This window comes from Pipistrellus kuhlii, unplaced genomic scaffold (genome assembly GCF_014108245.1).
Source record: "Pipistrellus kuhlii isolate mPipKuh1 unplaced genomic scaffold, mPipKuh1.p scaffold_m20_p_9, whole genome shotgun sequence".
Lineage (NCBI taxonomy): Eukaryota > Metazoa > Chordata > Mammalia > Chiroptera > Vespertilionidae > Pipistrellus > Pipistrellus kuhlii.
The window spans coordinates 13,774,953-13,794,290 of NW_023425595.1; the positions used below are offsets into that span (position 1 = coordinate 13,774,953).

The following is a 19,338-nucleotide window of genomic DNA, read 5'->3' on the forward strand; positions in this document are numbered from 1 at the left end:
AGTGAGATGCCCAAAGAAAACAACATAGGGTGATGTGTAGCCTAAGGAAATTTTATCAAGTCTGTAATTTTCCTGAGAAGCTGAAATGCTATGTCCCTTAACTAAAAGAATTCCTAATTTACTGGTCATTCAATTTAACTATCACTGAGAAGTGGCTGTCAAAGAAAAACAATTATTATTTTACTACTGTCATAATTTGTTACATAGATAATTGAACTAAGATATGATTTCTTCATTCAGTTCTCAAATTTCATTTTTTAACAGTTTGATATCAATATATGCCACTAAAAGAAGAGAAAGAAGGGAAAAAAAAATTCGACTGCCTTGTTTTTCTCTAATAAAGTCTGGACTTGGAGAAACTAGTAATTAAATGAACCAACTTTATGTGTTTCTTTTATCATTAAGGAAAACATGGATTCATTCACCAGCCCTGCTTTTTACTTTTTACCACAATGCCTTTTCCCCCAACAAGAAAATATAATTTAATCTGGAATTTAAAAATGCTAACATCCTCCATCTGAGCCAACATACATATGTAGTGGAGCATGCTTTCATAGTTAATTGTTTTATTATTAAATTGTGTAAAATGTGCATATTCTAGCCATTGGTTTTCTTAAGCTACATCTCCCACCCCCCACCCCCCCTTTTTTTTTTATCACCTCAGTGAACAATGAAAAACAATTTGAGGTGACGTGCATGGTAAATGATGCAGAGGCCACCCTGGGCTACTGTGGAGTTTTGTCATAGATGATTCCAAATGTTAATGCTTACTAAACACTCAAATCTTGTCAACTTTCTTCCAATATGTTCTTCTATCACTTAATAAAGTGATAACTTCACCAAAATAATCATTTTAAATATCATGAATAAAGACAAAATAACCAAGTTATATATGAAATTAACTATAAGGGGGAAAGGTTAAAACTTTAGTCCCTCAAGAGTTCTTCAGGTATGCCTTTTAAGCATAATAAAATACGCCATTTCAAACTGTCCTTGGGCCAAGAAGCTGATAATTTGGCCATGTCTATCGTGTAGCATTTCATCCACTTTTCCATACTAAATCTTGAGTGTCCAAATTTTCGGCATTTTCACTTGTATCAGAAAGTTCATATATTCGTGGACTAACAGATGCTTGGACACCCAGCCCATATTCTTACTTTTAAAAAAATGTTAAACTATTAATTATATTTTTAAATGTTACTGAAGAAAGAAAAACTACAAAACCCAGTTTACACCATTTTCACATTATCAGGAACTGTAAACAAAATATACTAGTTACATAGACCACAGCAAGAAGAGATTTGTCTAATGAAAGATTCAAACACACACACACACACACACACACACACACACACACACACTGATTGATAAAGTAGCAATACTATATTTCCAGAAGATTTATTTAGCTGGGCAGGTCTCCCTGATAAGTGACATGTTCAATTCTGTTGGGCTCATGATCTAGAAGTGAAAGCCTATGTCACTAGTGTATTCTATCTTCATAGCAATAGCTCTCCCAGTTTACGCTGATGAAACTATGTGAACTTCTGGGAGCCCCAGTTACACAAAACCTTGTTTTCTAATCATTCCCTACAAATAAGAATTTCTACTCCAGGACCTCATTTGGCATTATAGGAGCAGAGTGGCCCAAAGGCAAAAACATGATCTTCTGAGTCAATATGGCTTGCGACCCAACTTCTGAGAGCACTACATGAAGAATTTGCCATTAAAAAATAGTTCATTAAACTTGTTTTCAGGAAGAATGGGGTGTTTATATTCTACCTATTCACACTTAGTAAATTTTATAAGTCCCTAAGGGATTTGTATGCCAGGCTGAACAATAAAATTATAGGGTTAAAAGTATATACAAATTCAGGGAAATGGTAAGATTATCTTCACTGGACCAGAGAAATATGGAAGTATGGTATTCAAGGTCTTCATTTAGGAAAGAAACCCAACAATGTCTCCCTGAGCAACTCACAGAAATATCAGAGTGGAGAAATTAGATTTAACTATTAAAATTCTAGTAATAGGAAAGTGAAAAAGACATGACTTCATGGTGAGTAAAAGACAGTGACTGATTTTTATTTTCTGCTTCAGACAAAAAAGTATAAAATCAAGCTCCAAGTTGAAAAATATAACATTGAAAGGCCTGCCCTGATAATTTATGATAAACAAACAAAAATTCTAAGGGGAATGCACCTAGAATGTCAGCATAGAAAGGGTAGGAAAATTATCTTCTTTAACTATTTTTCCATTACACAGATGGAGAATAAACCAAAAACCAAAGTAGTTTTAAAAAAAGAAAACCTTATGAAATCTTATATAAGTAACCTCTAATTAGAATAGAAAAATAAGTAGGAATGAGTCATACAGGGGGACAACAATAACTGAAGTTTAGAATGAAGCAAAACTATTCAAGACAAAAACATATGTATCAAAAGCCAAGCTATTATTTCTTTTTAAGATTCCAAATATCCCATAGAGTTTTTATTTTATTACAGAAATTTTCTAATATTTTCCTTTACTACAGTCAAAAGAGAAAATAAATTCCCACCTTTGTTCCAAGACATTTCTTCAAGATATACTTGGGCATCTACTGGTCCCATATTTCTTAGATCATCTTCTGTAAAATATAAAACGAGACACTTAATTTTGACAGCTATGAAGAGTGCTAAAAACGCAACTCCAGCCTGATCACTATAATTCTAATTTATTGTACTTACCATTTTAAATTTTACCTTACAAACTGGCAGCAATTTTAAGGCTACCTGACTTCAGCTGACTAAACATTCCAGACCATACCACTTATAAACTTTAACAAAGTCTACCACAAATTTTTCACAAATATGCAACATGCAAAACTCTGTAGTTGATTTTGATGATCCCTCAGGATAAATTAGTGATTGCTATATTTTGTCAGAGGTTAGTTTTTTGTTGTTGTTGTTGTTGTTGTTGTCAGATAAACTATATCTGTAACTAAGGTAGGCAACATGGAGATGAATAAAAACACTGTATTTGAATCTTAGTTCTAATATTTTAGTAGCTTTCTACCCCTATATATTGAGTTATCTCTTTCTTATCTACTTTAGGAGTTTGGTAGTTATGGACTGAATTATGAGACACACACATCCCTCCCTCCCCAAATAAAATTCATATGCTGAAACTCTAACCCCCAACGTCACTGTATTTAGAGACAAGAATATCTTAGGAGGTAATTAAGGTTCAGTGTGGCAGAAAGAGTAGGGGGTCCCAACCTGTCAGAACTGGTGGCCTTATAAGGGAAATAGAGGTCTCTCCATATGCATGCACCACAAAAAGTATCATAGGAGGACTCAGCTAGCAAGAGGCTGTCCACAAGCCAGGAGACCTTACCAGGAATCACTTCAACTGGCACCCTGATCTTGGACTTCCTAGCCTCCAGGCCTGTGAGAAATGCATTTATGTTGTTTAAGCCACCAAATCTATAGAATATGGAATAGACTAATACAAGGGTGTAACAATAAAATCAGACCCAGCTAAAAGTACTTTAAAATGGGCTAATAGTCATCAGATTTTTATTTGTTTGCAACAGAGTAATAACTTAAATAAGTAACTTAAAGGAAGAATTACTTTACATTATTTCAGTAATTATAAAATACAACTGTATTGTGTTGCTGTTTTCTTGATGTTTCCTGGGCCAAAGTTTTCCCTGTAGATGGAAAAGAAAACTGGAATTCCAACTAAGTTTAGCAAGAGTACAGTCCAGATAGTATAAACATGCACTCTTGTTTACAATCAGTGTATTTTCTGACAAAGAAAGCACCTAGCAATGAGAAGCACTAGGCTTTCCTTTAAAGGCAAGTCACATAGTTCCTAGTATGGTTCTTCTAAAAGTAAACACTTAACAGAAATCCACCCTCCACCTCAATGAAATTTTCTTTAGCTATCTCCCTAGTCTCTTGTTCACTTGCTGAGAATACTTCCCTTTGTTCTGTTGTGTGAATGCCAGCAATTTAATTATATTTAATAACTGCCTGTTCAAAATTTATTAGTGAGTTATACAAGTTTAAAATAGGTAAAGAGATTATACAATATTTTGAACTCACCATAGTTTTCTATTAGGTACGTCAAATATTGTATCACTTCACATCTTATTGGGTATCAACAGGCTATTAAACTATACCTAAATTCCAAAGATACAGACTTTGCCTAGTGGTTAGGGGTACGTCCTCTATCTCTGTGTGCCCACTGAATAGCTTATGCAGAGTATCAACATGCCAAGTAATTTCCAAACAAAAGCTGGCCACTCAGTGCCTGGGTTCTGGGGCCTCTCCAGTGCAGGCCAATGTCAGATGCTGCCTGTGACTGGTCCTGGCTAACCCGTTTGGAGTTACAAAGCAATCACAGTTTGGACCTGTTAGGCCTGTGTGTACAAAGGACCAAGCTGCATACCAAGACCAGCTTTTACCATCATCAGGCCTGGGGACAAGTCAGCTGGGAACAAGGCACCCCAAAATCCACCTCTGCCTGCTCTGCCTGTTAGGCTCTGTTACTGAAAGCGCCTCTGCTGGTACTTGTGTTGCTTGAGGTAGGTTCTTAATGAGTGACCAGGTAGGGGTGAGTGGTGTTTACCACACTGATACAGGTTCAACTTCCTTGCCAGTGCTGAGTCTGAGGCCACTCAGCAAACATCCCTGGGTATACTCAAGCTGGGTGCTCACACACCTTTGTAGTGAGGCGGGGTCTCAGGGAGTCACGAGGGTCAGGTCAGTAGTTTATTAGGCAGAAGAGACCAAGATTTGGCTGAGTGAAGGTAGGGCTCTGTACAGTCGGGCCTGTGAGAGAAAAATGGCACCTGTCCAATTCTGCCAGGAGGTGAATCTCAGTAGAGCAAGGACACCAGGAGTTGGGAGGATGGGGCTAGTGGATCTCTAGTGAGGAGGAGATGTCAGTCAGGCTTGGGGGAAGGTAGAGGGAGAGGGCCTCACCTCAGAGCCACAAAACTCAATTCTGTCATGGATCTGCCCAGACCTAGGCAGGACAAAGCCACCAGGAGTTGGGTGAGTTAGGACACAGGAAACCTGGAGATTGGGGCTAGCAGATATCCTGTGAGGGGAGGCAACAGTGTGGGGGAAGTCAGTCAGGTTAGAGGGAAAGTGGGAGGAATGCTCCCGCCCAAATCTGCCAGACCTCTGCATCCCCAGCCAAGCCAACTGATTCCTCAGCAGGGCACAAGCTCCACAAGGTAGGGCAACAGGGAGTCCAGAGGGTGGGACTATGCATTGCTCCAAGCTGGTGCCCTGTGGAGGTGAGTGCTCCACCCAGGAGAGAATGCATCTGGTATGTGGGAGATCTCAGCTCAGGGATCCTAGTGGCTGTCCCTCTAACTACTTCCTCAGAACCACAAACTCCAGTCTCTCCTCTCACAATTCTAGTCTGCTCCACCCTCTCTCTGAAGAGCCCAAGTGAGTGGCTGCCAAGGAGATTTTTGTGCTTTGGCCCTTTAAAGGGGCACCTGTGTTTCTAGCAGAATCCTGTCTATCCCTGGCAGACAGAATGCCCACGGGTTTTCACAGCCAAATATTATAGGGGTACCTCTTCTCAGCTCTGGTGCTCTGGGCTGGGGAGCCTGGCATGGGATTGAGACTCCACTCTTCTCAGGGGGAACCTTTCTTTGCAGCTGAGAAATCATTCTGGAATCTCAGCCACCGCCCATGGCCCGTGGAAGTGGGACTAATTCTTTTGCTGTGCCCTTCCTACCAGTCTCAATGTGGCTTCTTCTGTAAACCCGTGGTTATAAGATTTCTATCCAGCTATTCAGCTGGTTATTCAGGCTGACTGCTCTATATTTTAATTTTAATTCCTGTTTGGTCCTGGGAGAAGATGAGGGTAGCTTCACTTATTCCACTGCCACCATGGATCTTCCTGTTTTTTCTTTTTTTTTCTTTTTAAACAATGATCTCTGTTTGTCCACCATTGTAGTTATAATTAGAAAATTTAATTCATCCTTAGCCATTAAAAGTAACAGGAACCCTGTAATTAGCTTTAATAATTGTCTATCAGGCAAGGCATCTGCAATACAGATCAATTTGTTTTATTTTGAGTATTATATATTATAAATATTTTTGCTTGTTACAATGAAAGATTTTAAATCTGAAAACATAAATCCTATCTCAAAGTTCTCCCGTTAACATGACACTACTAAAATTGTTGAGAAAACATAAATTGACTTAGAAAGTGCTTTAATTAAAGGAACAGAGGCTAGATTTAAATCTGAACTCTTAGCTATAGAATGGTAATAACAACAAAACAAAACAAAAAACACACACATAAAAAAACAACCAGCCACTGGAAAGAAAACGCATTGCCTGGTATTTGTACTCTATCTTGAGATCAATGACATTACATGATTCCTAATTTTTAAAAAAATATTTTTCTTTATTGATTAAGGCCTAATTCTTTTGAAGTGAATAGATTCAACTTTTTTGAAGGTATCAGGGAACATTTAATGTCTGTTCACACCCTGTGCAGTGCTGACATGATTAACTAAATATGGGGATATGAAAAATTTCCCAATTTATTTACATATAGAAAGCAATGCACTATAGTTAAAGAGGTTCCTGTGCAATATAATGATAAAATCAAATAATTTATGTGGTTACTTGAAAAAGAATCTTTAAATCTTTAGAAGTAAGGCCCTTCTGATCCTGTGTTCTATTGGGTTTGTCTGACAACAAGAGGTGAAAGAATTCTGTGGCTCCATTGTCTCAATGGTGGGATCTAAGAAAACAGTGGCAGGCTCATCAGAGAGGTTTACGAGCCTACAATTCAAAGAGATTAAAAGGAAAATCCACAGAGATTCTTTCCCACTGAAGAATAACATTAAATAACTATTAGCAGCTCGGTTCAGTAAAGCTTACTAGAGCTCTCGCTGGGTCATTCACAACTTCCTAAAAGAGGAAAGGTTTTTTTTTTAAGCTCCATTTGGGAATCAATAAATATTTCTTACTTCTTACAAGATAATGGAATTCCAGTCTTTTTCAACTTCCTCCTAATGATACTAAAATTTTTAAAACAACTCTTTGCTGCCTAAATAATTATACTTCCTAATCTCAGGATACCTTTTCTAACTATAACTATAATTTAAGTAAGTAGAAATAAATAAATAGTAGCCACAAAAACCTACAGAGGAGAGGAATTTAACTTTATTCATTATGGCTTAAGTATCAAAAAATCTCAACCAACCCAATATTGGCCAAAAGACTGAGTCCATCTGCAGTTCTGTCCCCACTATTCATGTGTAGCAATGTCTGTGACTCAAGTGATCAAGTCCCCAGAATGCTCTCAAGTCATCCATTGTATTTAGCTATGCAATTTAAAGTATTTAAAGTTCATTTCAAACTTAAAGAAGTCATCTATTTATGTTAAAAGCAAATGCAGTGTTTTCCTTTAGGTCTTGCTGTTTTAAAAACATGTAATTTAATTATAAACAATCACTTAATTCTTATGTATGTATATCACTATACACAATTAAATTTTTTGTATAAGAAATGACTTGATGCATATAAAATTTCTTGTCCTTAACAGTCTCTGCTCTTAGAATAGCCTCTACTTTGATAAGAGATTCAGAATCAGTCGTTTACTTGAAACCTGCTCATTAAAATTATAAAACTCTACAATCCTTTCCCAGATAGAATTAAAGAATCACAAATACAAGGCTTTTTTATATAAAAGAAAAATTACATATTTGGAGTTTAATTATGGATTGAAGAACTACAGACCTTTTTTATAAAGTAAACCTAAAGCCAGTACTCATGAAAAGTACCAAATAAAACCAAGAAACTGAATTTGATGTTTCACTAACTACATAGCAGGTAGAACAGCAGCAGATGTAGGTCTGGCCTCCTGTTCTGACCCTCAGCTATGCCTCATTCTTCACTATTTGGAACTAAAAATAGTAGATGGTACACAACTATTCAAAACTTGACAGCCTGGCACAATGATTAGGAGTCATAGAATGGCTTTGAAGTCCCCTCTATCAATTACTGGCTAGGCAACCTTAGTTAAATTAGTTAACCCCTTTGAGCCTCAGAATCTCTCTGGAAATAATTATTTCTTCCTTATAAGGTTATTAAACAATGATTAAAAGACAATTATAATACTTCTAGTGCTCAATAAATGGCAGCTATTTTAACTTATAATGTTTGTATTGCCCTGTCTCTACCAGACCATTAACAAAATGACTAATCAACCATCATTATTGAGGAGGTACTGGGAAGCCTTAGTGTAGGGAGGCAGCAAACACTTGAATTTGGGCTTAAGTAACAAGTTCAAAGTACTTTGCTTTTGTCAGCCCCATCAAAATTGACCCATTATTATCAAAGTCATATCTATATAATTATTTGGTCATTCTGAAGTAACAAATGGAACTGAAAGATGGGAAACATAGAAAAAAATTAAAAATTAATTTGTGGATTAAATTCAGAAGTTAGAAGTGATGGCAGATTAGAACTTCAGAGAAGCTTGTTTTGCTGGGGTGGGGAGGGAGACAGGAGGACTTGAGTTAGAACTTGAATAAAGAATACTGTGAAGAGTCAGAATGGGAGGGTGTTCTAAGAAGTGACACACAGCAGAAGCAGATGTGTTTGGGAGCCCCTAAACCACCCAGGGGAGAAGATTCACATTAAGTTTGTGATCAATGGATAAGGTTAGAAGATGTAATTAGGGGCAAACTTGAAATCTTTGGCCATTTAAATTCCAGGTGAATGGGCAAATGTTTTTGGGGGAAGGGATGGTTTAAAAAGTTCTTAGAGGAGTAAGAATAAAGAAAGCTAGACCAATCAAAATGTAAAAGACTGTGGGAGAAGGCCAATTAGCAGCTATGGAAATAATATGGATATGTTTTATAATCTGGGTATGTACTACTGTGGTAGCTGTGAGAATAAGATCACATAGGAAAAAAAATTAAAAAGTAATGTCAACACTCATTTCTACTTCATTGGTTGTATAGTAAAGTAGAAGTAATCAGAATGTAATATGAACCAGGTTCAAGTCTTGGTTTTGGACCCACTGATTTCAACTAGGTCAAGTACCCACGTAGAAATTGGGAGACAAATTAAAGTTGGAGACACAAATTTCCTAAAATCCTACATTTTCCCTATTATTAAATTAGAACCGCCAATTATGTTCAAGTATACCAGAATTATGACTATAATTTTGCCCCTAGGTTTCTATAGCATTATTTGAAATTTTTCAAATTTTACTCAAAATAATTAAGAAATTATCTTAAAATATATTGTAATGGGGGAAAAAACAAAAACAACAACAACAACAACAAAAAAAAAAAACACCCCAGTTAACTGCCTCTAAGTAAAAGTAACAAATAATGTAAGTAGTCACCTTCTTGTGATAAATAGAATGGAGCAGGAGGACCCTCATAGAAAATTTTATCTATATTCTCTTCTTCCTCTGAAGAAAATGCCAATCTCTAACTGGATGAATTTTCTACATCATTTCACATAGTTACTTTCCCCAGAAACAGTCACAGACACACACACACACACACACACACACACACACACACACACACACCTCTTGATGCTTATCTTCAAGTTTTACCGCAAGCACATTTTTACAGTCAGTTTTCAAATTCCTAAAATGAACTGGAAATACTGATATGACCATAAATGGAAATCCTAATCTAACTACAGGTATTTTGTAAGGGTTAGTTTTTGCACATAATTTGCACAAATATCACTCCTGACAGTTAACTCAAATTCATATTATCTACATTTACAAATATTATTTCCCTTCTTAGGGAGTTAATCAGGCTTTAGAATTAACTTGTTTTTCAGGAAGGATTCTTATTTTGAGATTAAGAAATTACATATTGATTCAGTTATCTGGCATACATGTAGTTGGGGTTTTAAGGTATGCTACTCATTTGGTCCAAGATTTATTTGTTTATCCCCCATTCTCAAATATTTATCCTATTACAACATCAGAACTGACACTTTATATCGAATCAGTGGGTGGAGGGAACTGATTAGCTCTGATTAAAGACATGCTAACTTTATGTCTAGCGCAATCTCCTTCTGAGCCAGGCTATTTTTGGTATCCAAGTACTTGTCCAATTGTGTACTGTGAAGGCTCCATATTCCCAAAGTAATTCACTAACAGAAAACCAAGATATACCTTCACACAAAATAATGTACCACCAAGGATTACAAACTCAATCTCCTTAGTTTTTTTTAAAATATTACTTAATTTCACTGACTTCATGTGAAGGTTTGTTCCTCTTCAGGTCACAGAGAAATAACCTAACTCATAAGCTGTGTCACTCTGTAGAACCTCAGAAACAACCGAGATCTGTAATATGACTGTCATTACAAAGTTATTGAATCATGATCCCAATTATTTTCCTACTAGAAGCCCAGTGCTCAAAATTCGTTCATGGGGGGAGTCCCTCAGCCCAGCCTGCACTCTCTCCAATCTGGGACCCCTCAAGGAATGTCTGACTGCCCTCTCACAATCTAGGACTGCTGGCTCCCAAGTGCTCGCCTGCCTGCCTGCCTGCCTGCCTGCCTGCCTGACCACCCCCTAACCACTTCCCTGAAAGCCTGATTGATGCTTAACTGCCTTCCCATGCTAGCCTGATTGCCCCCAACTTCCCTCCCCTGCCAGAACTGGTCGCCCCTAACTGCCCTCCCCTGCAGGCCTGATCACCCCCAACTGTCCTCCCTTTCAAGCCTGGTCCCTTCCAACTGTCCTCCCCTTCAGGCCCAATTTCCCACAACTGCCCTCCCCTGCCAGCCATCTTGTAGCAGCCATCTTTGACCACATAGGGGCGGCCTTCTTATGTGTTGGAGTGGTCAATTTGCATAACACCTCTTTATTATATAGGATTATATAATTTTGATGTGTTTTAATGTATTTATCCTAATAAAAGAGTACTAAGACCATCAGAAAATGCAGATATTTACATTACATTACAATTCGTAACAGTAGCAAAATTACAGTTATGAAGTAGCAACGGAAATAATTTTATGGTTTGGGGTCACCATAATAGGAGGAACTGTATTAAAGGGTCTCGGCATTAGAAAGGTTGAGAACCACTGGGTTAGGGGGTGATCAGGCTGGCAGGCAGAAGCAGTTAGGGGCAATCAGGCAGGCAGGCGAGCAGTTGGGAGCCAGCAGTCCTGGATTATGAGAGGGCAGTCAGACATCCCTCAAGGGGTCCCAGATTAGAGAGAGTGCAGGCTGGGCTGAGAGAAACCCTACCCCCCACCGTGTGCACAAATTTCATGCACCGGGCCTCTAGCCTATAATAAAAAGCATAATATGCTAATTAGACTGGACATCCTTCCTTTCAGACAAAGTCTCAGTGGTGGGGGCCAAGGCATGGGTGGCAGAGGGCCTCAACCCCCTGCCACAGCAGTGGAGGGCAGAGCTGGGGCCAAGGCCCTTGCACAAATTTTGTGCATTGGGCCTCTAGTTTAATATATGAGAAAACTCTCCATAAGATTTAGTCAATAGATATTATTCATGGCAACATTTAAAGTGTTCATCTGGTTGTCTAAAATGCAAAGCCTAATCTTGAATAACTACCTGCCTTTCAAGGGAATATGGGAAGCAGACTTTGGAGGCATCCTTAAAAACAATAAGGTAAATATGCCAACTGGAACTAACTGATTAAATTCACTAGCTAACACTGCTTTCAAATGTATACTATCTGGGAACTGAATATTACTCATCCTTTTTTAGATGTGCTATTCTTCAGCCTGGCCAACATTGCCCTAAAATGTCAACTAGGAACGTAGAAGTGGAAATGAAGGAGAAACAATGTATGTAGTTTACTTTAGGTACTCTACCCTGGACTTTTTATTAGAACTCATTTGATAATTTATTTTGTGAAGGAAAGAAATTTTGATGTCAAAGGCTCCTTTAAATTATCTTTTAGAGAAATAAATGACTGTGGCCAATACTGATGAGGCTTTCCTTATAACAGAGCACCATGAGCTGTGAAATATGAGAATGCATTCAACATCAGCCAATAAAACATCTCATGCCTCCTTCCCAAATATTACCAAGCTCAAATTTATTTTATACTCCCAATTAATAATGGCAGGAAACAAACATATTTTAAGCACACCCTAAGAAAAGAAAGTTCTACAATGAACTATCACCACAGGCAAAAAGAGTTCTGTGTGACAAAGCTATTTCCATGTCCCCAGGGGGTGACCCAGAAAAAAAGAGTGCTTTGACCTGGTTATAACAAATTCTCTCTCTCTTGGTAACCTATCCTGGTCTTTAACAAATTATCACTCTCAAAGGTTTTCCTTCTATCAAATCTAAATCTGCACTGTTAGAAGTTCAAGTTCATTTCCTTCTTTTGAGGTGCCACTTACTGAAAATTGGTCAGGAAGGAAAAATTAATGTCAAAAGAAATGACAACAGGAAACTAGGTTTATTATAAGATTTTTAAAAATAGCTCTAGCATGAAACTTAAAAACAGTGAGTTATATCTGGGTAAGAGACTTCTACTTCTTATCTGAAGGCAAGCCAATCTCAATTTGAAACTGAAACAGAGCATTCTCACTATTTGGAGCCCCTGGAAATGAAGAAAATATTTACTAGATCTGAGGTATTTCCACTTTTCTTCCATAATAGTTCAATTCAACTGGCCTGAAAAACTTACAAAGTAAGCTTACATATAAATTGTAAGCTGATCAGCCTATTTATCTGAATCATGAATCATGCCCAACTCTCACTGTATCTGCTTTGCATAAACTTTATTGTGACCTTCTCAATGACCTAGTCCCCTACAAGATAGCAGGTCATAGTTGCTCCCATTAAAAACTTAAAACCAAGGACTCAAAACTCTCAAAGGCAAGAGAAAGGGTTGAAGAGGTTGATTATTTGTTCTCCCAACATCTTCATAAGCCTTCCTTCATGCAATCCTATTACTCACTTAAACTCTGTTTCCAATTTCTCTCCACTTTTGGTTTACCCATCCATTACCTCATGATGATGTACATGTGGAAGATAATATTTTTTTATTCTTGATCTCTCCCCATCTCTTTTCTCCTAAGACAACAGGCGTCTAGTCAGTTTCACTTAATAGAACATGGTTGTGGAATGGCAAAAATGCAGTCACTGTGCTAGTACACATCCTACACTCCTTAAGGCACAGCTTTGTGGATTATCCTTTACTCTGTGGGATGCAAATCAGCATCCCACAGAGTAAAGACTGATCAAGATGTGCAAAAGCACCATGGGAGAATAATCACCTCCAGTACAGTTCGGTCGCTTTAGGAACATAAGTACCTTTCGGCACATAACACATTCATGTGTATCAGTTTCAATACTTTCATAGAAATTGTATCATGTTTAACCCAGGTTAAAAAGATGTATGTATGGATAGAATTCATCCTCACATGGAAGCACCTCTGCATTCTTTTGTCAGAAGGGTTACCAGTGTTGAAGTTCCTGGGTTCCTAGCCACTTAGTATTTTCTATTTCTGGGCCCAAGACCCTATGCTGTCTCAGAAGTACAAACACATTTACTAAAGAAATACATTTGAAAGATGTTCCCAATAGAAGCAGGAAAAAAATATCCAAGACATAACTGAAAATTAAAAATCCTAATTCATTACAAAGATACATTCATCAATTTCTTAACATTAAAGAAAAAAACCTTACCAGTCTTAAAGAAGGTAGAAGGGCCTTAGAGCTGATTACTGTTCTGAAAGCCACTATTTAAACAACAATAACACTGCAGTATATAAACAAATAGCTCATGGAGTCTTGATACACAAAGGCATCACACATTATAAGCAATACTTAATTTTATTGAGACAACTCTCTCTGAAAATAAATATGGATACTCTATATTTATTTTATACTGTCTTTATCCTATAATGACGTGTTTTAGAAATAAAGCCTTGATTTTTATATCAAATTTTCAAAACCTTAGTTGTATAAGTCTTAAAAGCATTTTATTAGGTCTGATGGTGTGCCAGTGTAGGGCATGGAAAGGGATTCAATAATGAACTCCAGAGACAGTGAGCTTTCATCCACACGTGCAAGTCAATGCTGAGGCTGGTGCCCTACTGCAGAGTGCAATTGAGTGTTTTCCCCACAGGCTGTAACTGATTATTGACTCCCCCCATTAACATGTAGGGTCCATAGTGAAGGTTCAAACAGAAGGCTGAGGGACTCCTGTCCCCAGGCCAGTGCTGAAAGGCAGCCTATCACTTTGTGTAACCGCAATCCATGTGTGATAAACCTGACCTACATTTCTCTCTTTCTTTCTCACAAAGGCTTGTCACTGTTTTAAGAAGCTATTTTCTAAAATGCATCAAATAAATTACTTTTGAAACTGCCTGGGAAATGTTCATTCCTAAAATATTATTTATAGCAATCTTATAAAGAATAGTTTATTCTTCATAACAGAAGAATGCTTTAATGTTACTCCATAGGGTATCTTCCTTTAGACTCTCCTTTATACAGTACACAATCTAAAAGTATTATAATTTAATAAAATAAACATATAAAACATATTAAGTAGGAATGTGTAATTAAACATTTCTCATCAGTTATAAAAAGTAGCTTCCACAGCCGGGACCGGTTTGGCTCAGTGAATAGAGCGTCGGCCTGGGGACTGAAAGGTCCCGGGTTCGATTCTGGTCAAGGGCATGTACCTTGGTTGTGGGCACATCCCCAGTAGGGGGTGTGCAAGAGGCAGCTGATCGATGATTCTCTCTCATCGATGTTTCTAACTCTCTATCCCTCTCTCTTCCTCTCTGTGAAAAATCAATAAAATATATTTAAAAAAAAAAAAAAGTAGCTTCCACAGATTCATAAGCCACGTCTTAGTCGTTTGCTAACTTCTCGGCGGAGTGACAATAATCACTACTAAGAATGGGGCATAATTACAAACTCAAGGGGCGGTAAAGAAGGAGAATGCTCCCCAGGCAGGGCTGCAGATGGTGCTTAGAAAGGTGCCAGTGTGCTGTGGCTCCTCCCCACAAGTACCTACCATGCCGCTGCAGGTCATACTCTTTCTTTGTCTCTTCATTCCCTAGAATTTTCCACGCCTGATCAATTTCGATGAACTTCTGTATACATTCCTCCACCGTTCCTGGAGGCACATCTGTACTTTGTTTGTCTGGATGATACTGCCAATCAAAAATAAGGAGGATGGTAAACAGAAAGGGTTAAGTTTTAAAAAATTGTAAATATGAGCTTTCCTGGAGAGAGAAGATAATGAGAAGACAAAACTAAGATGCCAAGGCAACAAGTCAACAGTGCTGGGCCCGGGAGACGGCTTGCCAGGGTAATTAGACCACTGGAGTAGCTATAAATCTGCTAGTGACATGATCTGTCACAACGTGCAAAAGACAGCATTTTCTTGGATAATTTGCTGATGGGTGGAATCACTGGTCTCATGGACAATCTAGCTAGAGAGGATGACTAACAAAAACAGAATTAGGTACATGCAGACAAGGAGAGCATGACAGGAAGAACACAAACTATGCAGAGAAGGAAGCTTCCTTATATAATGTGCATGGCTATCGATACCACCACAAATGGAGTACTCACTCGCTTTTTCTCATGGAATTACATTATACAACTATACTGTAAAATAAAACACTTTTCATCTTCTAGCTCAGTTCTGAATATTTTAATTACAAATCTTTGCACAAAACTTTTTAATTGAAAAATGGTTATCCAAAGGCAGATTTACAAGAAAGAATTTTAAAGAACTCAATGAAACATTTGAATACAAATTAACTCATTAGTAAATCTTTCTTACAAGTGTTTGCTAGGAAATTTTTAAGAGTATTTTCAGTATGCAGCAAATTCTTTTAACTATTTGGTCAAAAATAAAGTTTTATGTCAATTCAATTATCAACTGAAAATGTAAATGTGGCCTACTGGATACCTCACTTATATTTTCTCTATTTTCCTTTTTTTCTATGTTTTTTTGTGGTTAACCCTTCTCTTGTTATCTATCAGGTCTTCTAAAAGAATAAAAATGTCATTTGCTTTTCAGCAGTTTCCCAACAAACAAGGAAAGATTAACTAAATTTACAGACATTTCACTTAAGTAATATGGGAATAACAGTAGCAGACATTGAGATATGTAACTTTTCACTCTTAAGTAAATAAGTATTCATCTAAAATTTTCAACCAGCAATTACCAGTCCTCTAAATGTTTTTTTTTAAAATATATTTTATTGATTTTGTACAGAGAGGAAGGGAGAGAGATAGAGAGTTAGAAACATCGATGAGAGAGAGAGTCATCGATCAGCTGCCTCTTGCACACCCCCTACTGGGGATCTGCCCGCAACCAAGGTACATGCCCTTGACCGGAATTGAACCTGGGACCCTTCAGTCCCCAAGCCGACGCTCTATCCATTGAGCCAAACTGGTCCCGGCAGTCCTCTAAATGTTTTATTAAATATATCACAGAACAAATTTTAATTTAAAAATTATTTTAGAAATTCCTTTGAACTAGCAGAAGTTTTTCCCTTTAGTTCTTAACCCTTTTAAAAATGTTTTTATAATAAAACAGGAAAATTGATATATTCACATTTCATGATGCTAATGTGATCTAGTTCACTTATTCATCAATTAGTGAGGCTATCACTTGAATATTTTATTGTTTGCTTTACAGACATTGAAAGAACATGAAAAACTTACAAGTACCATATCATTTATTATCTAAGTTGCTAAAGCCAAGACCACTCAGTGAGTTGTGGCAAGTTACATGAAGTTAAATTACTTCAATTCTCAATACAGAAATCTGAAAGTATGTAGGTTTTTAATCATAATGCTGACTACGGGTTTTGACAGTGAATTTGTCTTCATGCTGAACTTGTTCAACTACTGATGTCCTCAACTAGGAGGGCAAAAGTAGCTGTGATATTTGGCTGCAAAGAAGAACTAATAAACATCATACATGCTGGGGGGGGGAGGGGGGAAGAAAAAAAAAGATTACAGGACAAACAGAGAATTAGGCTTCCATTTTCCAGTTGGCAAATTATTTCTTTTCCTAAGCCAAATCTATCTGTTAACAACATTTAAATATTTAAGCTAATATAAAGACTAAAGAAAAGGAAACTACAGTTTTAATTTTTTTTTGTGGTCATAATTTATCAAATGATACTCATAAAAATTGTTCCCATTCTGAGGTTTAGGCAATCCCAAAGCCAAAATAGAGTTGGCTACATTAAAGTTCCCTAACTGACCCATTTCTCTAACACTGTGTGAACATTTGTGTAATATACTTGATATTATTCAATATTATTATATGCAACATACTCAAATATGGCACTATGTATACATTAAGATACATTTATATGTGAAAACTCAACCTCAATATGTCAGAAACATTAAGTAAGATCACAGCAGAATCATTCTAAACTAGTAGCTATATAGGAGAAGTACAGACTAAAACACAAGTAATTTCTCATAGGCTATCATAGAAGGTACTAGAAGCCTGGTGCATGAAAATTCATGCACTGGATGGTCATGCGCTGACCATCTTTGTGACAGTATGAGGGTCAATTAGCATATTCCCTCTTTATTAGATTATTAGCTAGGATACTTGGTACAATAAAAGAATAATTGGACCTGACATGAATCAACCTGACCAAGCAAGCCCTACAAAAGCAAGGCTGCCCCAAACTAAATGCTATCATTAAATTTTATTGAGTCATAGTTAAGTTCCATGAGAGTCAAAAAACAATTCATTCAATCTCTTTCATCAATTTGATATTTTCCTGACTACTATTTTAATTAAGCAACTCATCATCCTAGGCTTTTAAATCTCATCTGTTGTGCTATTAGAATGCAATACATTTTATTCTACAATACAGGCTTCAATTAAAAAATGGTAGTTATGGCAAGAAAATAAATATATCATTTGGGGTGATAAAAGCCTCAGTCTGACCTGTTCTGACAGCAAGTTCCAGAACAAAATGAAAGTCTTTAAAAAAAAAACACACACAAAAAAAACATATTCTGTGGTAGGCTGATAATGGCCTCCCAAAATATTAGCTCCTAATTCCTGATACCTGGTAAATGTTAGCTTATTTAGAAAAAAAGTCTTTGCAAATATGATTAAATATCTTGAAATAGAAAAGTGTCCAGGTGAGATAAATACAAAGTGTTCTTATACAAAAGAGGCAGAGGGAGATTTGGCGCACAAAGGAGGAGGTGGTAGGAAGACTGTGCAGAGAGATGGGAAATACTGGCCTTAAAAACTGGAGTGATCAGGCCACAAGCCAAGGAACACTGGCAGCTACCAGAAGCTGGAAGAGACAAGAAATGGACTCTCCCCCTAGAGTTTCTACAGAAAGTGCAGCCAGGCCAACACCTGCCCAGTTATACTGACTTTAAACTTCTAGCCTCCAGAATTCTGAAAGAATAATTTTCTGTTGCTTTAAGCCACTGAGTTTATGGTAATTTATTTTGGCAGTCACAATAAATTATACATAATCTAAAGATGTCTATGGTTTAAAATCGCAATTCAGACACTACAACTTTTTAAGATGTTTCATTTATAAGGTCTATTAATAAAATGGTGTCATTATTATATACATACTTAATTTTTAAATCTGTAGTGATTCTTTATTTGACATGAGAAACCAAATTCCTAAATATTATTTCAAGATTTTCCAATCCCAAAGTGAATGCTAATTTCTTTCCTGCTATTTCCGTATCTGAGCTCTCCATGGAAGGCAGATTCAAGCACTCACTATTATTCTGAGAGACCCAAGTCACTTTCCTCTTGTCAATGTGTATTTTATTCTTTGCCTTTCTTTATCTTTAATCCCCACTAACCAAATCTTCCTACCATTGAGAGCCCAAAGCTATTGCTATTTCATTCATTCATAGAAAGATAAAATCTAAGGAATCCTGTGTTCTAGAAATAGCCACAAAAAGATAGCATGAACTTCCTTATATTAAAATAATTCTGACAAAAATCATATAAAAAACAGAGTTCTGAAAAAACACTGACCCAACAGAGAAAATACCGATGGTCTTAACACAACAGGTATGTACTAAAATCAATGTTGTAAAGTTCATTTCTTTTAACTACAATAACTTCTACTTGTTTTCAGTACTAAGTTGAAATGATTTTTTCTAGAATTGGAAGAATTTAAGTCACCTTGAAGCTTTCATGTCTTTCCTACCTACAAAACCAAGTATTGCTTTACTTACTAGTAGCTTGTCATTAAATCTTAAATCGAATAAAAAGTTATCAATTAGATAACTACTCAGTTAGAAAATAGATAACTACACATCTGTGATTATACTGTTTTGATTTATAAAATACGGACTTCAAAT

General features: G+C 36.8%; 1 protein-coding gene across 2 annotated transcripts in view; it reads right to left on the reverse strand.

Moving 5' to 3' along the window:
• Nucleotides 1-19,338, reverse strand: part of DNAJC24 (DnaJ heat shock protein family (Hsp40) member C24) — a 39,302-nt gene that overhangs the window by 1,949 nt on the left and 18,015 nt on the right. The window contains exons 3-4 of one of the 2 annotated variants that reach the window (XM_036428585.2): nucleotides 15,020-15,158; nucleotides 2,555-2,623 (exon numbers count right to left, since the gene is read on the reverse strand). In XM_036428585.2, coding sequence (XP_036284478.1) covers nucleotides 2,555-2,623; nucleotides 15,020-15,158 — 208 coding nt within the window. The remainder of the gene's footprint in view (nucleotides 1-2,554; nucleotides 2,624-15,019; nucleotides 15,159-19,338) is intronic. The other variant, XM_036428586.2, reaches the window with a different exon arrangement.